Raw genomic sequence first — 21,875 nt, forward strand, 5'->3', positions numbered from 1 at the left:
CAGCTGCAGGCATTGACCCTAGCAACAACAAACACGCCCTGTCTGAGCAGGAAGCTTGGGGTGAGGTGCCCAATGTCACCTGGCCTGAACATGGAGATCTATGTGAGGGCTGTGGCTGATGTGGTGGGTCCCTCTGCTGTGGTGGCGGCCAGCAAGATGTATGGGAAGGGCATTTTCTTCCTCCGTACGCTGGCTGCCACACACACCCTGGTGCAGAAAGGCATCAGTGTAGGGGGGAAATACATCCCTATAGAACCCATGGAGGGGTTAGGCACAAAGGTCATTCTTTCAAATGTGCCCCCCTTCATCCCAGATAGCCTCATGCGGACGCACCTGCAAGCCCTGGGAGACATTAAGTCCCCCATAATTAAATTATCTTTGGGTTGCAGAGATAGGGCACTGAGGCATGTACTCTCATTTAGGCGGCAGGTACAACTGCTGCTGCCGGGGAGCACTGAATCTGTGGAGGGTTCATTTAGGGTGCCCTACGAGGGCATAGCATACACTGTGTTTTATGGCACGGAGGGGGTTAGATGCTATCTGTGCAAGGAGCTGGGGCACACTCGTAGGAGTTGCCTCAAAGGGAACAGAGGACCCATCCCAACTCCTGCACCCGCCCCTCCCTCTGCCAAGACACCCGGTACCGCTGTGCCCACCACAGCGGGGCCCTCAAGGGCCCAGGTCCCTCCTGAGACCGCAGGAGATGTCGCTGTCCCATCCGGAACAGTGACTTCTGCACCTCTCCCTGGAGAGCGGAGGGAAGGAGAGGGGGTCGCCCTGGAGCGGCCAGCCTCTGTTATTGCTGTCTCCCCCCAGGAGGAAACACCCTGTGCCGCTGCGCCCACCGCAGCGGAGCCCTCGGGGGCCCAGGCCCCCGCTGGGACCACAGGAGATGTCACTGCTCCATCTCGGACAGTGACGTCTACACTTCTCCCCCAAAGAAAGAGGGAGAAGGAAAAGCCCTCGAGGGCCCAGGTCCCCCCTGGGACCAGCAATGTAGAAAAGAGTGCAGCGCACCGCGATCCAAAAGAAGAACAGGTCTGGCAAAAAGGTATCTTTAATAAGGAATCATAAAAGCAAGGGATGCAACCCTTCTACGCGTTTCGTGCTTGGCACTTTATCAAGACCACAGAAGATGTCACTGCCCCATTTCACTAAGTGAACTTAAAGTGATTTGTTACCGGCGCTAACCACACCCAATCTGTGATAAAATAGTGCACAAAATTAAAATTCAAAATAAAAATAAAATGTGTCAAGGTGATCACTGATCAAATTCTCAACCTTCCAGGAATGTGTACAGATTCCTTTCAATAGTAGCTTGTCCGGGATGGGAAGGGAGCAAAGATAGCAGGGATACACCATGAAAAATAAAAAATAAATGCATACAATAGTGTAATAAGTTCTTTTCAATCTGGATAAAACATGTATGTCTTGGCTCTATAGCAATGCCTACTTACAGCAGGTCAAAAGGTAAAAAGCATTGATCTACACAGCAGGTAGAAAGGTGTCAGGATCTTCAGGAACAACAGCCCAGGTTTACAGCATAAGAAATCAGCACCTCAGCTCAGACGTCAGTAGATGTGAGTGGATCAGAGACATGCAAAAGAAAGGCAGACCATAGTGTCGATCGTGCATAAAATTTATATAAACAAACAACAAATTTTAGGAATTGTACTCACATTGTGTACATAATCATAGTTCACATAAGGCTTTACTTGAGGCAAATGGAGTGCTGGTTCAGTGTGGAGCAGCTCACCGGGGATCTTCTCCTTAGACTCACAACAGACCGGGTGGGAGATGGCGTCTGACGTCACATCCGCTGTTGGGGTGACGGCATCCGGTCTTGGAGGCAAACGCGTTTCGTCGTACTAGACAACTTCCTCATTGCTCCTGAGGAAGTTGTCTAGTACGACAAAACGCGTAGAGCCACTTTCATTGCTGCAGCTGCTCTTTCTACTGAAGGCTTCAGAGTTGCTGAGTTCCCCCACCGTTTGCCTCCAAGACCGGATGCCGTCACCCCAACAGCGGATGTGACGTCAGACGCCATCTCCCACCCGGTCTGTTGTGAGTCTAAGGAGAAGATCCCCGGTGAGCTGCTCCACACTGAACCAGCACTCCATTTGCCTCAAGTAAAGCCTTATGTGAACTATGATTATGTACACAATGTGAGTACAATTCCTAAAATTTGTTGTTTGTTTATATAAATTTTATGCACGATCGACACTATGGTCTGCCTTTCTTTTGCATGTCTCTGATCCACTCACATCTACTGACGTCTGAGCTGAGGTGCTGATTTCTTATGCTGTAAACCTGGGCTGTTGTTCCTGAAGATCCTGACACCTTTCTACCTGCTGTGTAGATCAATGCTTTTTACCTTTTGACCTGCTGTAAGTAGGCATTGCTATAGAGCCAAGACATACATGTTTTATCCAGATTGAAAAGAACTTATTACACTATTGTATGCATTTATTTTTTATTTTTCATGGTGTATCCCTGCTATCTTCGCTCCCTTCCCATCCCGGACAAGCTACTGCCCCATTTCAAACAGTGACATCTGAACCTCTCCCCAAAGAACAGAGGGAGAAGGAAAAAGTCACCCCACAACAGTCACCCTCTGTCGCTGTCCCCACCCAAGAACCCCCTAACCCCATTGTAAGCACCGTACAGGGTGAAGGGGAGCGGGAGGAAGCTCCTGCTAGGGAGACAGTGGCACCCTCCCTGGGAAATCAGTCCCCAGGAAGTGCAAATTTAAAATTAATAAGAGGGTGATTGAGGAGGTCGAGGAGGGTGAACCGTATTACGTTTACCCTCTGAAGTCTCTGAAGCGGAACGTAAAATCAGTTCCGCACAAGGTGGTCCTGTCCGGCCCACTGGTTGGGATTAACCAGTGTAAGCCGGATCCCACAAATGTCAGCCCCCCCCCCCCCTCGAATTTCTGGAAGGAATGTAGCTGGAGGTACCCGGCGCCTCTGGGGACGTTGGGGAGCCTCCCAACGCCCCTCTCGGTTGGAGAACGTCCCCCGGAGAATTGTGCTTCGGTGAATTTGCCATGCCGAATGCACTTATCTTCGGAGCCAGCCAAGATCCCCTTCCGGTTGTACCTTCGGGTGACGCACATAGGGATAAAAAGCCCCGGTTTGCGTCACCAGAGGAAGGAGATGGGCTAGGGCTGACCCCCGTGGTTGAGGGTTTGGAGGGTGTTTTGGTGAGCACTTCAGATTACATCTGGGAGTTGTCTGACCTGAACCCTCTTAGTGCGGAGTTTTGGGCAGGCACTTTATTGGGAGTGAATGCTGGGATAGACCCTCCCTATGAGGTCCTTGCTAATGAGTGCCCTCCCGCGGATGGTGGGTGCCCTCCCGCGGATGGTGAGCCCTCCCGCGGATGGTGAGGGCCCTCCCGCGGATGGTGAGGGCCCTCCCGCGGATGGTGAGGGCCCTCCCGCAGGTGATGCGAACACCCGTGGCATGCCATTCATCTGTATGGCGTTAGAGGAAACTAGTAGAGCACTGTGTGCCTCTGTGGCCCCCGAGGACTCTCGGGAGATCACTGTCTCCGCCATATCGCCACCAGCTGCCCCTGAACTTTCTGACTCGGGGATGGATGTGGAGAGCATAGTGGACCCCCTCGTGGAAACACCGAAGAGGGGATCCAATCTAAGGCTGAGAAAGGCCCCCGCAGAGAAGAGCGGGAGTCTTACATTCTTCAGCAAAAGGGGAGCCTGGGGAGTTGGGGCTCAGTGGGGAGTCCTCTGGCACCGTGGAATCTGTAGACTCCTTAACCCCCGTTATCCCTGCCCGGGACCTAGATAGTTTCCTGGAGGCTACCCTCTGCAGGCACGGAGATACGAAGGTGCGGTTGGACCTTGAGAGGTGGAAGGATGCATCGGTCATTCTCCACTCTCTCAGAGTATATATCAGGGCCAACCGCAAGGCCAAACTTTCCGGGACAAACAAACGTGTTCGTGTCCGGAATTTTAACAAATTGATGTGAGAGCACGTAAAGGCTTCTCAGGTTATGGCACCCTGAGCGCCTGTTGGAAGAAAAACTCTTGACTACCAATGGCTTTGAGCATCGGTACGCTAAATGTAAACGGCTGTAAGGACGGGTTTCGAAGGTTCCAGGTACTCTCCATTTTACAAAAGGGGAAGTATTCTGTGAGTTTCCTGCAGGAAACCCATACCACTCCAGAGGCTGAAGCCAGCTGGCATCTGGAGTGGCGAGGCAAGGTCTTCTTCAGCCACCTCACTTCGTCATCTTGTGGGGTGGTGACCCTGTTCTCTGAGTCCTTTCAACCAGAGCTGCTGCTTGCCAAAGCTGTTGTTCCAGGTCGCCTGTTGCATCTTAGGGTCCGGCACGAGGACTACACGTTTAATTTCTTGAACGTATATGCTCCTGCCACCGGATCCCTGAGAAGGCAGTTCTTCGTCAGATTATCTGAATACCTGGAGACAATCGACGCGGACGAACACGTGGTGCTCGGGGGTGATTTCAACTGCACCCTCGAGGCTCTGAAGGACCGGAGTGGTCCGGAGCCACACCCGGGTTCTGCGTCGGCCTTGCGGGAGGTCATCACCCGCTACTCCTTGGTAGACGTCTGGCGAGAACAACATCCCGAGGTATCCACTGAGTTCACCTATGTTAGGGTTTTTAGAGGTGAACGGATATCCTGGTCCAGGATCGACAGGCTGTACATTTCCAGCCACAGCCTGTCGCGAGCCCAGTCCAGTACCATTAGGCTGGCGCTGTTTTCAGACCACAATTGTGCGTCCGTGACGGTGGCGCTAACACCAGCAGCGCCCTCGGCCGCCTATTGGCATTTCAACAATACGTTGTTGGAGGACAAGGGGTTTGCGACGTCGGTCCGAGACTTTTGGATGGCCTGGAGAGGTTGCAGGTCAGACTTTGCCACGTTAGAGCAGTGGTGGGACGTGGGCAAGGTGCATCTGCGCCTCGTATGTCAAGAGCACACGAAAGGTGCCAGCAGGCGGCGCGATGCTGAGATCGAGGCCCTTAGAGAAGAGGTGCTCGATCTCGAGAGGCGGCTGTCTGTGTCAGGAGACCAATACCTGCAGTGTACATACGTGGAGAGAAAGTGCGCTCTCCGGGACTTGGAAGATCGGAGAGCTCGGGGGGCGTATGTGCGATCTCGCATCTGCTTCCTTCGGGAGATGGGTCGCAGGTCGCACCTCTTCTACGCGCTGGAGAAAAAGAGGGGAAACCGTAAACACATCACTTGCTTGCTAGCGGAGGACGGTACCCCTCTGACTGACCCGGAGAGCATCCGGGACAGAACTCGGAGGTTTTACGCAGATCTTTTCTCTCCGGAGTCCATCCAGCTGGATGCATGCAGGGACTTATGGGAAGGGCTTCCTGCAGTCAGTGAGGGTGAAAGAGACCGGCTTGAGTTACCCTTGACTCTGGCAGAGCTCTCTGAGGCCCTAAGTCTCATGTCCCGCGGAAAAACGCCGGGGCTGGACAGGCTGACTGTGGAGTTCTTTCAGTTTTTTTGGGAGATGCTGGGACCTGATTTCACCGAGGTCCTAGCCGAAGCCCTGGAGACCGGTGAGATGCCCCTTTCATGTCGGCGGGCAGTACTGTCTCTGCTGCCGAAGAAGGGGGATCTTCGCCAGATTTCCAACTGGTGACCAGTCTCACTGCTCAGCACGGATTATAAGATCGTGGCCAAAGCACTTTTGCTGAGGCTCAAGTCCGTGCTGGCAGAGGTGATTCACCCCGACCAGTCCTATACTGTCCCGGGCCGGAGCATTCATGACAACATTTTTCTGGTCCGGGACCTGCTACACCACGCGCAGAGGACTGGTCTGTCACTCGCCTTCCTGTCCCTAGATCAGGAAAAGGCGTTTGACAGGGTGGATCACCGTTACCTCATGCAGACCCTGCGGGCGTTTGGCTTTGGCCCACAATTTGTGGGACTTCTCCAGATGCTGTACGCCTCTGCAGAGTGTCTGGTTAAAATTAATTGGTCCCTGACGGCACCTTTTGTGTTTGGTCGGGGAGTACGTCAGGGGTGTCCCCTGTCTGGGCAACTATACGCGCTGGCCATCGAGCCTTTCCTCTGCCTACTGAGGAGGAGGCTCACCGGGCTGGTGCTGCGGGAGCCCGACATGCGGGTAGTCCTGTCGGCTTATGCCGATGATGTGCTCCTCGTGGCCCAGGACCTAGTTGATCTAGAGCGGGCACAAGCGTGCCAAGAGGTCTACACCGCGGCCTCTTCTGCTCGGATCAACTGGTCCAAGTGCTCCGGCATTTTGGTGGGTCCCTTACAGGTGGACACTTTGCCCCCTACGTTTCGTAATATCTCGTGGGAGAGCGATACTCTCAAATATCTGGGAGTCTACCTGTCTGCTGCGGAAGACCCAGCTCTAGAAAACTTCAGTGATCTTGAAGAACGAGTCATTGCTCGTCTGGGGTCATGGGTGTATCTGTCGAGAATGCTTTCCCTTAGGGGAAGAACCCTGGTGATCAACCAGCTGGTGGCCAGTCAGCTTTGGCACCGGCTGATAGCCATGGGTCCGCCCCCCGAATTTATCAACAAGATCCAGAGGAGATTGATGGATTTTCTCTGGATGGGGAAGCATTGGGTCTCTGCGGGAGTTGCGTGTCTCCCTTTGGAGGAGGGTGGACAGGGAGTGGTGTGTGTCCGCTCCCAGTTACACACTTTCCGCCTCCAATACCTGCAGAGATACCTATTCGCAGATCCGTCTCCGCAGTGGTGCCAGCTGGCAACCAGTTTCTTTCGCCAGCTGCGCAATCTGAGGTATGACCGGCAACTGTTTATCATCAGGCCCGAGGGTTTAGGTAGAAACCTCTCGGAGCTGCCGGCATACTACCGGGACTTGTTAAAGGCCTGGAAACTGGTCTCCGCGACCAGGAAGGAACAGGCGGCGGGGGTTGATTTCCTCGCCGAGCCCCTGCTGTATAATCCGGCAGTGGGGGCTCGGATGTTGGATTCACCCTCTATTTGCCGCCGGCTAATCCTGGCGGGGATCTCTTGGACTATGAGCGGCGAGACTGGGTAAGCGCAGAAGTGCTTGCGCCCCGTATGGGTATGCCTACTGCCCGCGTCCCTCGTCGTTTGATCCGGGAGATTAAAGATGCCATCCACCCCGACTCACGCACCTTCATCGAGGGGGTATTGCAGACCGGAGAGCCTTGTCAACCTATCAATTTCAGCTCTCCGGATCTTTGCGTGGAACCCAAACCACGGCAACCCCCTCGGGCTCCTCTATCCCCCAGCCTCAGCAGGTTGGGGGATATGTCCCCGGCGTGTTTCCCGCTTCATGCCGAGGAAAGTCCTGTATTCTCTGGTGCTCCATATAGTGCACTACCTCGCCCTTGTCACCCGCCATGATACCATCTGGAGGCGGGTATTTCCTGCGAACGAGGGCGAGAGACCCCGGTGGAGGGAACTCTATTCAGCTTTGGTTCCCCATCCCGCTGGGGATTTGAGTTGGAGGTTCCTCCACGGAGCGCTGAGCACAGGAGAGTATTTGGCACACTTCACAGACTCCCCCGCCGCCTGTCCCTTCTGTGGCGAGCGAGAGTCCGTATACCACATTTATCTAAATTGCGCCAGACTGCAGCCCCTCTTATCCACCTTGAGGAGCCTTCTTCTGCAGTTCTGGCTAAATTTTTGCCCTCATCTTTTTATTTTTGGGTGCCCAGTGTCCCGAGACAATAAGCCTAGGGATCTCCTAGTCAACTTGCTCCTGGCAACGGCTAAGGTAGCCATTTACAAGACCAGGAGGCAGCGTTTGGAGAGAGGGGTCCCAACGAACATCGTGGCAGTGTTCCGGGCGCTGGTGCACTCCCGTATCTGGGCAGAGTTCACGTACGCCGAGTCCGCTGGGACGGTTTCGGAGTTTGCCTCCCAGTGGGCGTTAGGCGGGGTGCTCTGCTCTGTATCCCCCATCATGGGTTCTTTTGAGTTAACCCTTCTTTTTTAAGTGCACTTTTCACAGTGCACTTGTTGGTTCCCTTTATATTTTTGTTTGACTGGTTTTTCTTTGCTCTACTTGGCAACAAGTAGAATTGCTGTTCAACTGAATTGGCCGTTAAACCAGATCAAAATAGACCCCCTTGAACCTGCAATCAAGAATCACCTGCCTCTGCAATTAGACTGCAGCCTGCTTCTTGCTGCCTCCTATGCAGCTCTGTCTCATTGGCTGTCTGTTCTATTTAACTCCTGCCCCGCCCACCAGGAAGTTGCTGAACATAGACTTTCTCTAGTAACTGTGTTTGCCACAGCCTGTGTTTGGCCTGCCTGGCCTTCTTGTCATAGTTCTCAGTTACTGGCAGACCCCACCGCACGGCCGCGGTTACACTGAAGCCTCAGTGTTTCTTGTCCTGTCTGCTGTACCTGTTCCCTGCTTCCAGTCCTGCAGAGGCCTGCATCAGTGCTTCCTGTTACCTGCTGCATACTCTCCATTGCAGAGGCCTGCATCGTTGATCCTGTTACCTGCTGCAATCTCCTGCTTCCAGTGGCTTCCGCTACTCACAGCTGTACCCAGCTAGGGGGTGCTGTTTGTGCTGATGTACTGGATCCCCTATCTCTCCTGCAGAGGCCTGCATCGGTGCTTCCTGTTACCTGCTGCATACTCTCCATTGCAGAGGCTTGCATCGTTGTTCCTGTTACCTGCTGCAATCTCCTGCTCCCAGTGGTCTCCACTACTCACAGCTGTACCCGGCTAGGGGGTGCTGTTTTGTGCTGATGCACTGGATCCCCCGTTCCTGTTCCTGTCTACGTTGGAGCACCTTCGCTCAAGCGTCCTGTTGCCGAACCTCAGCATGGATATCGTTTACCCAGCCTTCTCCTATCCTGACCCCGGCTTGTCCACGGATTATCCTGCCTTCTCCAGTCCTGACCCTGCTACGTACGACGACGAACTGCGCAATCCGGATCAGCCTGCGTGGTCTAAGGTCGGCGTAACTCTTTCCCCACCTCAGCCCCGCGGTCCGGTCCAGGTTTGTGGTGAGCACGTACATTACATCCTGCCATATTTCCATTCCCTTCCCTGCCTCTCCTCCCATGTGTCCCTTCCCTGCCATGCCTCAATTCTCTGCCTGTGTGCCCTGCGGCAAACCCCTCTACCTTGCGGCGGTCACCCCTGCCGGGTGGCGCCCCCCCTGCCGTGCGGCGGCCCGCGTGCCATGTGGAGCCCCCCCTACTGTGTCTCGGCCCCCCCCTACCGTGTCTCGGCACCCCCCTACCGTGTCTCGGCCCCCCTGCCGAGCTGCAGCCCCTCCTGCAATGTGGTGGCTTGCGCTGCCATGCAGAGGCCCCTGCCTTCTGAGCGGTGGCTCCCCATGCCGGGCGGAAGCCCCACTGCCGAAAGGCGGCCCGTGCTGTTATGCGGAGGCCCCTGCCTTCCGGGCGGCGGCTCACCATGCCGGGCGGAGGCCCCCTGCCGAGCGGCGGCCCGCGCTGCTATGCGGAGGCCCCTGAGGGGGCGGCAGCTTACCATGCCGGGTGGAGGCCACCCTGCCGAGTGGCGGCCCGCGCTGCTATGAGGAGGCCCCTGCCTTCCGGGCAGCGGCTCACCATGCCGGGCAGAGGCCCCCCTGCAGTGTGGCGGCCCGCTCTGCCATGCGGAGGCTCCCCCTTCCGTTTGGTCTCCCCCCTGCCTGGCAGAGGCCCCCCCTTCTGTGCGGCAGCCCCCACTACCGGGCGGAGACCCCCCCTTCCGTGTAGAGGCCTCCCCTGCGTGCGGGTGTGTGTGAGACAGTGAGTGTGAGACAGAGAGATAGTGTGAGACAATTGAGTGTGAGACAGTGGGTGTGAGACAGTGGGTGTGAGACAGTGAGTGTGAGACAGTGGGTGTGAGACAGTGGGTGTGAGACAGTGGGTGTGAGACAGTGGGTGTGAGACAGTGGGTGTGAGACAGTGGGTGTGAGACAGTGGGTGTGAGACAGTGGGTGTGAGACAGTGGGTGTGAGACAGTGAGTGTGAGCCAGTGAGTGTGAGCCAGTGAGTGTGAGCCAGTGAGTGTGAGCCAGTGAGTGTGAGCCAGTGAGTGTGAGCCAGTGAGTGTGAGCCAGTGAGTGTGAGCCAGTGAGTGTGAGCCAGTGAGTGTGAGCCAGTGAGTGTGAGCCAGTGTGACAGTGTGTGACAGTGTGACAGTGTGTGACAGTGTGACAGTGTGTGACAGTGTGACAGTGTGTGACAGTGTGAGACAATGACAGTGTGTGACAGTGTGAGACAATGACAGTGTGTGGCAGTGTGAGACAATGACAGTGTGACAGTGTGTGACCGTGACAGTGTGTGACAGTGGGGCGGCCCGTGCTGCCGTGTGGAGGCCCCCCTACCGTGTGGTGGCCCCCCCTGCAATGCCGAGGCCTCCCATGCCGTGTCGAGGCCCCCCTGCATGCGGGTGTGTTTGAGAGTGTGTGAGAGAGTGAGTGACAGTGTGTGACAGTGATAGTGTGTGGCAGTGTGACACAGTGTGTGACAGTGAGTGTGTGTGAATACAGACACCCACCCATAGTCAGTCACCCACCCAAGTGTCAGTCAGTCAAAGTGTCAGTCACCCACTCACCCACCCAAGTGTCAGTCAAAAGTGTCAGTCAGTCAGTCACCCACCCACGTGTAAGTCACCGAAAACACCCACCCACCCACGTGTCAGTCAGTCAACCCAAGTGTCAGTCAGTCACCCAAAGTGTCGGTCAATCATGTGTCAGTCAGTCATCCACCCACCCACCCACCAGAGTGTCAGTCACCCACCACCTCACCCACATACTCTCTCTCTCTCTCCGTCATCCTCTCTCTCACCCTCTCTCTGTGTCAAACTCTTTATCTCTGTCACCCTCTCTCTGTCAGCCTCTCTCTCTGTCACCCTCTCTCTCTGTCACCCTCTCTCTCTCTCTCTGTCACCCTCTCTCTCTCTGTGTGTCGCTCTCTCTGTGTGTGTCGCGCCCTCTGTATGTGTCGCGCGCCCTCTGTGTGTGTCGCGCTCTCTCTGTGTGTGTCGCGCTCTCTCTGTGTGTGTCGCGCTCTCTGTGTGTGTCGCGCTCTCTCTGTGTGTGTCGCGCTCTCTCTGTGTGTGTCGCGCTCTCTGTGTGTGTCGCGCTCTCTGTGTGTGTCGCGCTCTCTGTGTGTGTCGCGCTCTCTGTGTGTGTCGCGCTCTCTGTGTGTGTCGCGCTCTCTGTGTGTGTCGCGCTCTCTGTGTGTGTCGCGCTCTCTGTGTCACTCTCTCTCTCTCTGTGTCACTCTCTCTCTCTCTGTGTCACTCTCTCTCTCTCTGTGTCACTCTCTCTCTCTCTCTGTGTCACTCTCTCTCTCTCTCTGTGTCACTCTCTCTCTCTCTCTGTGTCACTCTCTCTCTCTCTCTGTGTCACTCTCTCTCTCTCTCTGTGTCACTCTCTCTCTCTCTCTGTGTCACTCTCTCTCTCTCTCTGTGTCACTCTCTCTCTCTCTCTGTGTCACTCTCTCTCTCTCTCTGTGTCACTCTCTCTCTCTGTGTCACTCTCTCTCTCTCTCTGTGTCACTCTCTCTCTCTCTCTGTGTCACTCTCTCTCTCTCTCTGTGTCACTCTCTCTCTCTCTCTGTGTCACTCTCTCTCTCTCTCTCTGTCACTCTCTCTCTCTGTCACTCTCTCTCTCTCTTTGTGTCACCCTCTTTCTCTGTGTCACATTCGCTTTCTGTCACACTCTGTGTCTCTGTCACACTCTGTGTCTCTCTGTCACACTCTGTGTCTCTCTGTCACACTCTGTGTCTCTCTGTCTCTCACACTCTCTCTGTCTCTCACACTCTCTCTGTCTCTCACACTCTCTCTGTCTCTCACACTCTCTCTGTCTCTCACACTCTCTCTGTCTCTCACACTCTCTCTGTCTCTCACACTCTCTCTATCTCACACTCTGGATATCTTATTTATCCTATATATCTTAATTGCCCTCTACCTACACCGAAATAACTTATACTGCTTTCTCCCAGATCTGACTCTCAAGCTTCACACGGGAGACATTGGAACCTCCCCTAACCCAGAAGACAGGTAGAAAACACCTCCCCTCCAATGTATAACATTGCGGGAAAGAGGGTACCTGGACATTGAGGGACTGCGGATCAGGTAAGATCCCAGCCGGGATTGCTGCTTTTAGATATTGTGAAGCGGGGGCATCCTGACACTGGTTAAAGGGGTTCAGGAAACTATTCATTCACATCTGGCTTTTTTTTCTAGATCCGACATTTCCACACACTCTCACACTCTCATAACAAGGACTAATTATAGTAAAATTTAAATCTAATACAATAAATAAACTTATTTAAAAAACAAATGTTGTTATTAGCTCTTATTAGTTCAATTTCTTTCGTTTAAAAAAAAGCGGGCTGGGGGCAGGGCTAGGGAGGGGCTAGGTGGCGAGTAGGCGAGTAGATTTTTTGGTTCAGCGAGTAGATTTTTGAGTGATTTGTCGACCACTGTGTATACATATATATATATAGTAGATGTGTGTATACATTATATATCCATACTTTTTACTGTTCTTTTCTGCCAATCACGGATTCTTTCTGCGATATGAGCCCTGACAAAAGTAGCCTGTTGTATATTCCAGCCTGTCTGGTGTGTCCCAGTACATTGTGTGTTCCTGACCGTGCCCAATAACATGAACATGCATCCACACTTGTCAAAACGGATAGTTCCAAACTGGCGCTGAATGAACAGCACCTGGCGCATACTCTAAAAGGCGATCTAGTACATTTGGTCGCGGCTGTGTTGCCGCCACTCTCCTCACCGCCGGCCGCTTCGACGCCAAGATAAATCCCTAACCTTACCCTAAAACCCCTTAATCTTAACCCCTAATACTAATGCTACCCTGTATACGGACGTTCACAGAGGTACACAATTGGAGACTTTATAAGGTGAAATTATAACAAGGCTTTATTGTGCCTTTTCCTTAACATCAGGAAACCATCCAAACAAGGGGGAAACACAGCTTCTATTCACTTGGGAGTGGTTCTAGTGAAATAATATGCAATTCACAACTCCCTTAGTTAAGCATGTCTCCCAGCCCCAAACACATAGCATGAAATGAACAGATATAAAAAGTCTTGTAATAAAAGTCTTATCTGTTCCTTGTAGTTTGGAGGGAAAATCTTCTCTGTCCCTGGTTTGTCATCATTCAGGTTTAGAAATTTCCCCTGTGTCTTGGAAGCAGCTCTGCTGTGTCTTCTGGCAGAGCTCAAGACATGGTCAGCTCCAGAGATCTGTGTTCTCTTGGTCAGTCTCTCCTGGGAGACTCAAGAACCTCTGCTCTGTCTCCAAAGTTCAGCTCACACGCGAGCTAAGGAGTCACTTCCTGTCTCAACAGACAGGCTTTTGTAAGCAATCTAAATCAGGCAGGTGGTGTTTATTAATTGACTACCAGCAGTTAACCACCACACTGCTAGATTAAAGGTACATTACTTGAACAGGGATTACTCCCCTGTTACATACCTCCCCTGTTTGTGGGAAGCTCGGGCTTGCCACGGCCAAAGCCCATCCTTCCACTCTCATTCTAGATATCTCTGTGACTTGAATGAGAGTGGATGGAGGAAGAGAACCCTCAGTCCTGCTGGGATTGGAGCCCTTTCTCCAGTTTATTCGTGTCTCCTCCTGAAGGTGCTTGAGATCAGCACCCCTCAGTCGCTCGAGGAGGACTTTTCCCAAGTATATTCTTTTTTCTACGTGCGCGGTCATGAGATTTCCCTTGCGTCGGGTGCTCATCTTATTGTAGGCATACTGTATGGCAGCAGTTGCAGAGCATTTAAGAAAAGCCCTTTGAGTTTTCCGCTCTTGAAGCTGTCTCTCTGCCCTTTTCCCACTCAATGGGGTTGCTAGTTCAGCCTCTTTGAGATTAAGTTGCAATTCTACACCCACTTCCAGAGAATGTCCCATCTTTTCAGCTTCATCAGCTAAGGATTCTTCTGGTTTTAATTCAGCACGTGTACCTTCTTTTGTTGCCTGCTGGGTGGCTGAAGGTTTTGCTAGTCTTTCAGATGAGCGGTATTCCCAGCTCTCACTGTACCCTTGTCGTCATGGGTTTTTGAGGCTGTGGGATACTGACGCTTAGTCAGGGTCAATACTTGTCCTTGTAGGACTGTAATCTCATCCGCGAGACATCCCTGTTTTTTGAGTGCGTCTTCTCAGGGAATTTATCTGCATGCTTTGCTTTCTCTGAGCTTGCTTCCACATTTTTATTGCATTGTGAAGCACTATGAACTTCTTTGCTTGGGCCACAGTTACTTGTTTCAGTTTCTGGACCTTCTTGTGCTCCCTTTTTGTGCCAGGTCACCTGGGTTCTAAGCTTGGCCTTTAGCGTTGCTTTGGTGATGCTCAGGGTAGCCTTCAGTTTCTCATGCTGCTTTGCGGGGACATACTGGGTCATCAGACGTTCCTGCAGCACTTGCATTTCTTTAACAGCCTGCAGATTGTCATCCTGCAGAGTTCGCTGCTTCTCCTCTGCCTTCTCGAGGTGCGTACGCAGACCTTGCAGTTGGTTCTGCAGTCGGTGCTCTGCTTCAAACTTCTCACCTTCCAAAAGTCTATTTATTTCTTTAAGCTCGTGCAGCTTTTCATTTTTTTCCTTGACGTCGTTTGTCAAATTAAAATTTTCTTCTTTGAGTTTTACGTTTTTTCTTTGTAATCTTAAATGTTCTCCTTTTTCAGTCTCTGTACTATTCAGGGCTTCTTTGCAGTCCTCCTTCCATTTACGCACATCTGCTTTGAGACTGACAGTCTCCTGGCGTGAGACATCCTTCTCTAGGTTGAGGGTCTGAAGCTCCTTCTGGGAGACTTGGAGATTTGTATTAAGATTGGCAATAGTTTCTTTAGCAATGTCCAGCTCCCCAGTGAGACTGTGTAGTTCCTTTCTGGAAACTTCCAGGACTGTGCGGTAGCTGTTGCTCTCATGATGTGAGGCATCCAGTGCTCTGCGGAGTGTCTGAACCTCTTTCTGAGATACGTCCACCTCTATCCGGACACTGTTTACCTCCTGTTGTGAGGCATTCAGCTCTATGCGAAGAGTGTGAACCTCTTGCTGGAAGACTGTCATCTGCTTCAGTGCCTCCTCATACTTCCGCTTTAGCGTAGCCACCATTTTATCAGATTGGCTCTGCTTTCCATCCATGGCGGAAATAGTAGCATTTGCAGTATCTAGCTCAGTCTTGAGATCGTCTAATTCTGTCCTGGTTAAAGAGTAAATTGTGAGCACATCTTTTTGTAGTTTCACTTTATTTTTCTGTAGCTCTGTGTAACCATATTCCTTTTGTTTCAATTGTTCACGGAGCATATCACAGTCATGCCTGGCATTTTTCAGGGCATCTTCAGGGTTGGTCAAGGGATCGTCACTCACTGGTTCCGGCTCCACTTCCCTGGGATGGTTGGTTGAGGGTTCCTCACTGTTGGCACCGGACAGACACTTCTTTGGGGTACACGACTTCTGCCTTGGACCCTCTGGATATTCGGTTAACCGCGGGACGAATTCTCCATTTTCTCTAGGCTGCAGGGCAACTCGGTCCCCCTTTTCCTCCACAGGATCTGCGGACGTGTCTGTTCCTTCCACGGTAAGTGAAGAACCGCTTTTCTTTTTCCGCTTTTTTGTTTTGGATGACTCCGTCCCATCAGGAATACTGGGGTCTCCTTCTTTATTTGATACTTTAGCAGCTTCATTATATACGCCAGGCTTTTCTTGCAGTTGCTTTAGCTGACAGAAATATTGGGTGATCTGCTGCTCCCGCTCTTTCTCTTGTCGACCATATTCGTCATCATAGAGGGCGGTCTTTTCTGTTCGTGCCGAGTTCAGGCACCCCCACCATTCTTGGGGTGTTTTGTGGATGTGACTCGGTTCGGGTTCCCCGTAAGAGATGTCTTCCTCTTTATTGGACTGGAAGGGCCACTCTTCCGTGGGGTAGGGTTCATTACAGGAACGCTGCATCTTGTCCTCCATTTTTAGGCTATCAGGTGTAATTTTCTTCCTGACATCAGGAGGCGCTATTGCAGCTGTTGCCACTGTATTTGCTAGAACCTCCAATTGTGGTAGTCCTACAGGTGGGCATACCCTGCTTGTAGAGGTCATAGCTCTCACAGGCATCTCAGTAGACTTTTCTTTCTTGGGTAATTTTTTACAATATCAGCAGTACTGTGCATGCATTTTCTCTTATCAGGTATACAAGATGTACAATTGCTAGGTAAAAACGTCTATTTGCTTTACACCATTTACTTGCTAGGTGCAATCCCCCCGCTTCAGCAACAGAATTTGGTTTTCTGCTTGAGTTCAGTAATTTTCAGTCTCATCTTTGGGTATTATGGCATTCACACTTCACACTTTGGGTGTCTGTTTTGCTCCCAAGATATATAAGCAGACTTTTTTACTTGCAGAAAAAAAAACATTCTTTGCAGTGGACTATTTCTTTCATTCCCGGCAGGATGACTCAACACTAAGCAATTGGCTTTGAAATACCTTTTACACAGTTCAGCAATCCCTTTTTCCCTTATAGGGCAATTTTACACTCAGCATTTGTAAGCTAAAAATTCCCCTGCTTCAGCACAGTCTTGTATCAATTTTCACACTTTTCTGCATATACTCCATTCACAGCTGGTAGCCCTATGCGGTGTGGCAACCTTTATTTGCAAAATCAGTACCGCTCGTGGGTCACCATCTGTATTCACTGCTTCAGCGAAACTTTTGAAAACAACAAACACCTATCCCTTTTAAGGGCTGACTCACTTCTTGAACCATGACTATGGCTGGAAAGCAAAACCCCTATTTCAATGACTATATTACACTTTGTGATAGGCAAATAAGGTTTAGCTGCTTCAGCAGTCTTTCTCCTCTTGGGATTGGGGTTTCAGTGCAGTGGTGTGTATCACTTTAATTCTGGTCTCTGCTGCCTGAGAGTAGGCAAAAAGCATAAAAAAATTCCACAGAAAAAATCTCCGGTTCTTTCTAACTTCAAAGACGACCTCTCGTCCCACTTCGGACACCATATGTAGACGGACGTTCACAGAGGTACACAATTGGAGACTTTATAAGGTGAAATTATAACGAGGCTTTATTGTGCCTTTTCCTTAACATCAGGAAACCATCCAAACAAGGGGGAAACACAGCTTCTATTCACTTGGGAGTGGTTCTAGTGAAATAATATGCAATTCACAACTCCCTTAGTTAAGCATGTCTCCCAGCCCCAAACACATAGCATGAAATGAACAGATATAAAAAGTCTTGTAATAAAAGTCTTATCAGTTCCTTGTAGTTTGGAGGGGAAATCTTCTCTGTCCCTGGTTGCTACCTTTTCTTCAGGGTTTGTCAGCATTCAGGTTTAGAAATTTCCCCTGTGTCTTGGAAGCAGCTCTGCTGTGTCTTCTGGCAGAGCTCAAGACATGGTCAGCTCCAGAGATCTGTGTTCTCTTGGTCTGTCTCTTCTGGGAGACTCAAGAACCTCTGCTCTGTCTCCAAAGTTCAGCTCACACGTGAGCTAAGGAGTCACTTCCTGTCTCAACAGACAGGTTTTTGTAAGCAATCTAAATCAGGCAGGTGGTGTTTATTAATTGACTACCAGCAGTTAACCACCACACTGCTAGATTAAAGGCACATTACTTGAACAGGGATTACTCCCCTGTTACATACCCCTACCCTTAAAACCTTAACCCTTTACCCTAAGCCCCTACCCTAAAAACCCTATCCTCAATCCACTAACTATACAGCTCAATAATCCCTTAAATTAATTTACCTTGGCGAAGTGGCCGGTGCTTGAACATCCAGCAACGGAGCGTCCCAGACGGTCGAAAACTGGTGGAGACTTAGTCACGGCGAGACGACCGCAACCAAATGTCTGATTCCGCTAAGATGGTTATGCTCTAAAATTAAACTCCCATTGACTTGATAGAACGTGTCCGTGCGTTTGTGCCTGATCAGTACTAGTGAACTGTAGAGCATAACCGCCTCAGTTGCAGCATGGTAAATCATCATCACAGTGTCTGCTTAATAAATAAATATATATATAATCAGGGATGTGCAAACTTCTCCGTTTGCACCCCCCTTCTTACCTTGTCTCTGGCGTTAAATGACGCTGCTGGATCACGTTGCCATGGCAACATGTCATGATGTCGTGACCCGCAGCGTCATCTGATGCCGCATTGCCATGGCAACACGTCACCGAAGACAAGGTAAGGGAAGTTGCAAAGGCCTCACGCAATCCCCTCTGTAACCACCGCGCCCCCCCTGGAAAATCTTGCATCCCCCAGTTTGCACACCCGTAATCTATATATATATTCTATATCTACTGAAGTGGCCGATCATAAGGAATTTGGGCCGATCGGCTGTGGATATAGAATAAGCTCCTAACCTTAACTATTGTTACAAATCTCAGCAATAGATTTGAGCACTTACCCCACGCTGGTTACAGGAGATAGCAGAGGTGCAGTTCTTATGCATTAATAGGGAGCTTATGTTGACGCAAGACGTGGCCCAACATATCTGCAAACAGAAGAATATTGTTCAGGAGCTGAGTAGAGGATTATGTGTGTTGAGGGGGGGGGGGGCTGTTTGATAAAGGGAGCATGCTATGGAGGCCATGTATGTATCCTGTCATTCTATCAGCGAAAATAAAAAAACCTTTTAACCCTTTGGTTACCATAGGGGCCTGCAATGCATTGCTCTGCATCTGGTTCTCAGATGCCTTATAAATGTCTTATGAATCAGTCTGAAAATCCAGGTGGTGTCACAGTCGTAAGTGGAAGACCAGGAACTTAGGGGTAGGAAGGTACATTCGGAGCACTCCTCCAAAAAGGGTCTGTCAAGGAAATAAGAGGGTTCCTGTTGTTCAGGAGTACCCCGAGTTTCTGAATGTCACCAACAAGGACATCGTAAGAGCATACAAATTCAACCAGCACTTCTGGTGTTTTTGTAACTGGGATATAAACATTAAGAGTATGGTCAAAAACACTTGTGTGAAAATAAAATATAAATATATAAAATAAATTTCTGGGAAACTCTCATGTAGGTTGACAGAAAGGTATCACTATCCACAGAAGAATCTGCAGTTTTATCAACGTTGTATAGATATCCTATCTCGGAACATAGTAAACGAATGGCAGTGATATGTTTAATGGATTGAAACACTTTTTTTAATGATTGTATAAGTATTTTTAATAGTTTTTCCCTCCCGTTTAATCCAATTTCCTAGTTGCTCTTTTGACAGAGGACCCACTTCTAATCATGGAATTGTTGCGATGGAGGCTCCATTCAAAATAATTTCCCCACCCTCCTTAAATAGTTCAGTGCACAATTTAACAAAAGAAAGTGTTGTAAAACGGATTTTAAATACATCTGTTTCATTTGTTTTATGCATCTCTTACCTGGCTGCAAAAGATCACTGCTAATGATGGGACTGCGCTTCAGAAATCTGACCAATCCCTGTTACAGAATCCAGAAAAGAATAGCTACATTGTTACCTTTCCTTCACCACATTTGGTTCCATCTTCCACTTTTGAGGTATCCACAATGTCGTCCGCAGACTGTAAATCCATTGACACACACGTGGCATTTCCGATGTTAAAATACTTAAAGACCATAGGAAGGTAGTGTACTGGTGTCCTCTGATGGTGTGTGCAGACTAGCTTTCCACACATGAAGTCCCTACATGATATATCATGGGATGAAAAGTATGTGGTCAGCAGTCTGTCTAGATGCTAAAGGAGTGGCTTAGTGATTCAAATCCTGGTGTCAGCTCCTTGTGATCTTGGGCAAGTCTCCATATCTCCCTGTGCCTCAAGCACCAAAACATCAATTGTAAGCTTTTCAGGGCAGTAGAATTGTATGCACAGCACAATATTCTAATGGTGTGTAATTTCTCCCATGGAGAGAAAAGAGCTTTATGAAATCAAGTTATTATTATACAACAGTGTCATGGGACTAAATATAGAGTCTCATGTAAGACCACAATGAACTAATTACAAATGTGCTTAATTCAAAAACAAATGAACTCCTCTCCCAACTTCTGATAACTAGTCAGTATAAATACTCCAATAATCATTACCTCTAATGCCTCCCCATACTGCTCCTATAATTTCTCCTAAAACAGTAGCTGATATTGCCTCCTCGCACTGCTCCTATAACCACGCTCTATAATTGCTCTTCTAACTGCTCCTATTACCACTCCCTATAATACTCGTCATAACGGCTCCAATAACTCCTCCCCTTACTGCTCCATCTAACTTTTCCTCTAACTTTTCCCCTAACTGAACCCATACCTGCAAAAATCCTCCTCTTAACTGCTCTCTATAACTACTTCCTATAACACCTATAACACCTATAACTGCTCCTTTAAGTCCTCCTCTAACTGCTCTCTAACCGCTCTGTATAACTACGCCCCTAACTTACTTCTCATATAACTATTCCCTATAACTCCTCTAACTGCTCCTATAACCGGTCTCTCTAATCGCTCTGTACAACTACGCCCATAACTTCTTCTATAACCACTCCCTATAATTTACCCCATAACTGATCCTATACCCACTGCCTTTACTGCCTCCAATAACTCCTTTCCAAACCACATGGCCCAGGCTTTTACCGTAAGCACATTGACCCTTCCAATCCTGCCAAAATAAATGTCCACCTAACATAAAAGAGCAGCCAATTAACCTAATTCCCCCTGTTGCAGGTTTATCCCTTCCAAGTGAGGGCAGTGACATCACCAAACTTGAATTAAAAGCTTATTTGCCAGGTTGATCGGTCCCAGGCAGCAGACAAAATGGTGCTAAGCTTTAGTACGCCTTTACTCCTATTTATATGAATGGAAGTTGAGGCATGCTAAAGCTTAGCCCCCTTTTGTGGATCTGGACCTTAGGAGGAGTGTTCCGTCTTTAATAGGCTTGGTCGCCTTAATAGGTTGTCTTGTTTTTGAGACTCCCTGAAAATCAGTAGGATTTGGGTTTACACTGGAACCTACCGTCCCTGACAAGTTTTTGAATTATGCTGGTTCGTGCCACAGTAATCCAAATGGCCTTTCTTACTGTTCACTTCATCAAAGCACATTTCATCAGCAGCTCTGGATCCTGAAACGAGGGCATCATTTCTAATATAGCTTTGCTCATCAATTTAAAGCCACAATCAGTTCCAATCTGCAACATATATTGCAGATGAGATAAAACGTTAAGCTTTCTCAACATGAAAATTAAAGACACATTGATGAAATTAACCCTTTTGCTGAAAACCACTGGTCTTTAAAGAACAAGAACAGTAAAAATGCTGTATCAGTAAACAGTACAAAAATAAGTATCCCACCGACTAAACAATTGTACAATACATTAGTAGCGGGCAATTAATACTGCGCTAGACCGAGTGGTATAGAAGCCTATATTCTAAAAGTAGGCATCATTAGCTGCAAGATAAGCCCAGGCAGTGCATGGAACCGCTCAATAACAGATCATAACATATAAGTTTAAATACTACAACTACTCTCACAATTGGTGTGTTTCAATAACGAAACTACCATACTGTGGCGTCATTTGAGTATATGAACCTGTAATTGCTAGCCTAGTGTGCTGTGAGTATCATCACACAGTACTATGTTCCACTACACAGAATATTAAACTGTGGCAAGAAATCCATACTAATTCTATCAAGTAGGGGTTAACTAATTGCTATACAGGGTTCTCCTATTATGAATTTGCCACCACCAGCCCAGTATTTGGAATACCATTATACCTGTGTTCTATCAGACGGAATCTTAACACTGTGGTATTAGTGAGCTTAATATTTGCAAATACAGAGTTCTCTACTCTACAACTCCTATCAATTAGGAGTCTATGTGCACCACCACAAGCTATTGATGCCAATCAGAATTTGAATATTGGGTTGAGGTATACTATATACTATTG

General features: G+C 49.5%; 1 protein-coding gene across 1 annotated transcript in view; it reads right to left on the reverse strand.

Annotated features, from left to right (window-relative positions):
- Nucleotides 1-21,875, reverse strand: part of LOC142495603 (disintegrin and metalloproteinase domain-containing protein 9-like) — a 131,586-nt gene that overhangs the window by 12,166 nt on the left and 97,545 nt on the right. Inside the window, exons 15-17 of the mRNA XM_075601294.1 lie at nt 20,945-21,050; nt 19,449-19,632; nt 18,385-18,471 (exon numbers count right to left, since the gene is read on the reverse strand). Of these exons, the coding sequence (XP_075457409.1) occupies nt 18,385-18,471; nt 19,449-19,632; nt 20,945-21,050 (377 nt within the window). The remainder of the gene's footprint in view (nt 1-18,384; nt 18,472-19,448; nt 19,633-20,944; nt 21,051-21,875) is intronic.

Source organism: Ascaphus truei, chromosome 5, assembly GCF_040206685.1.
Source record: "Ascaphus truei isolate aAscTru1 chromosome 5, aAscTru1.hap1, whole genome shotgun sequence".
Classification (NCBI taxonomy): domain Eukaryota; kingdom Metazoa; phylum Chordata; class Amphibia; order Anura; family Ascaphidae; genus Ascaphus; species Ascaphus truei.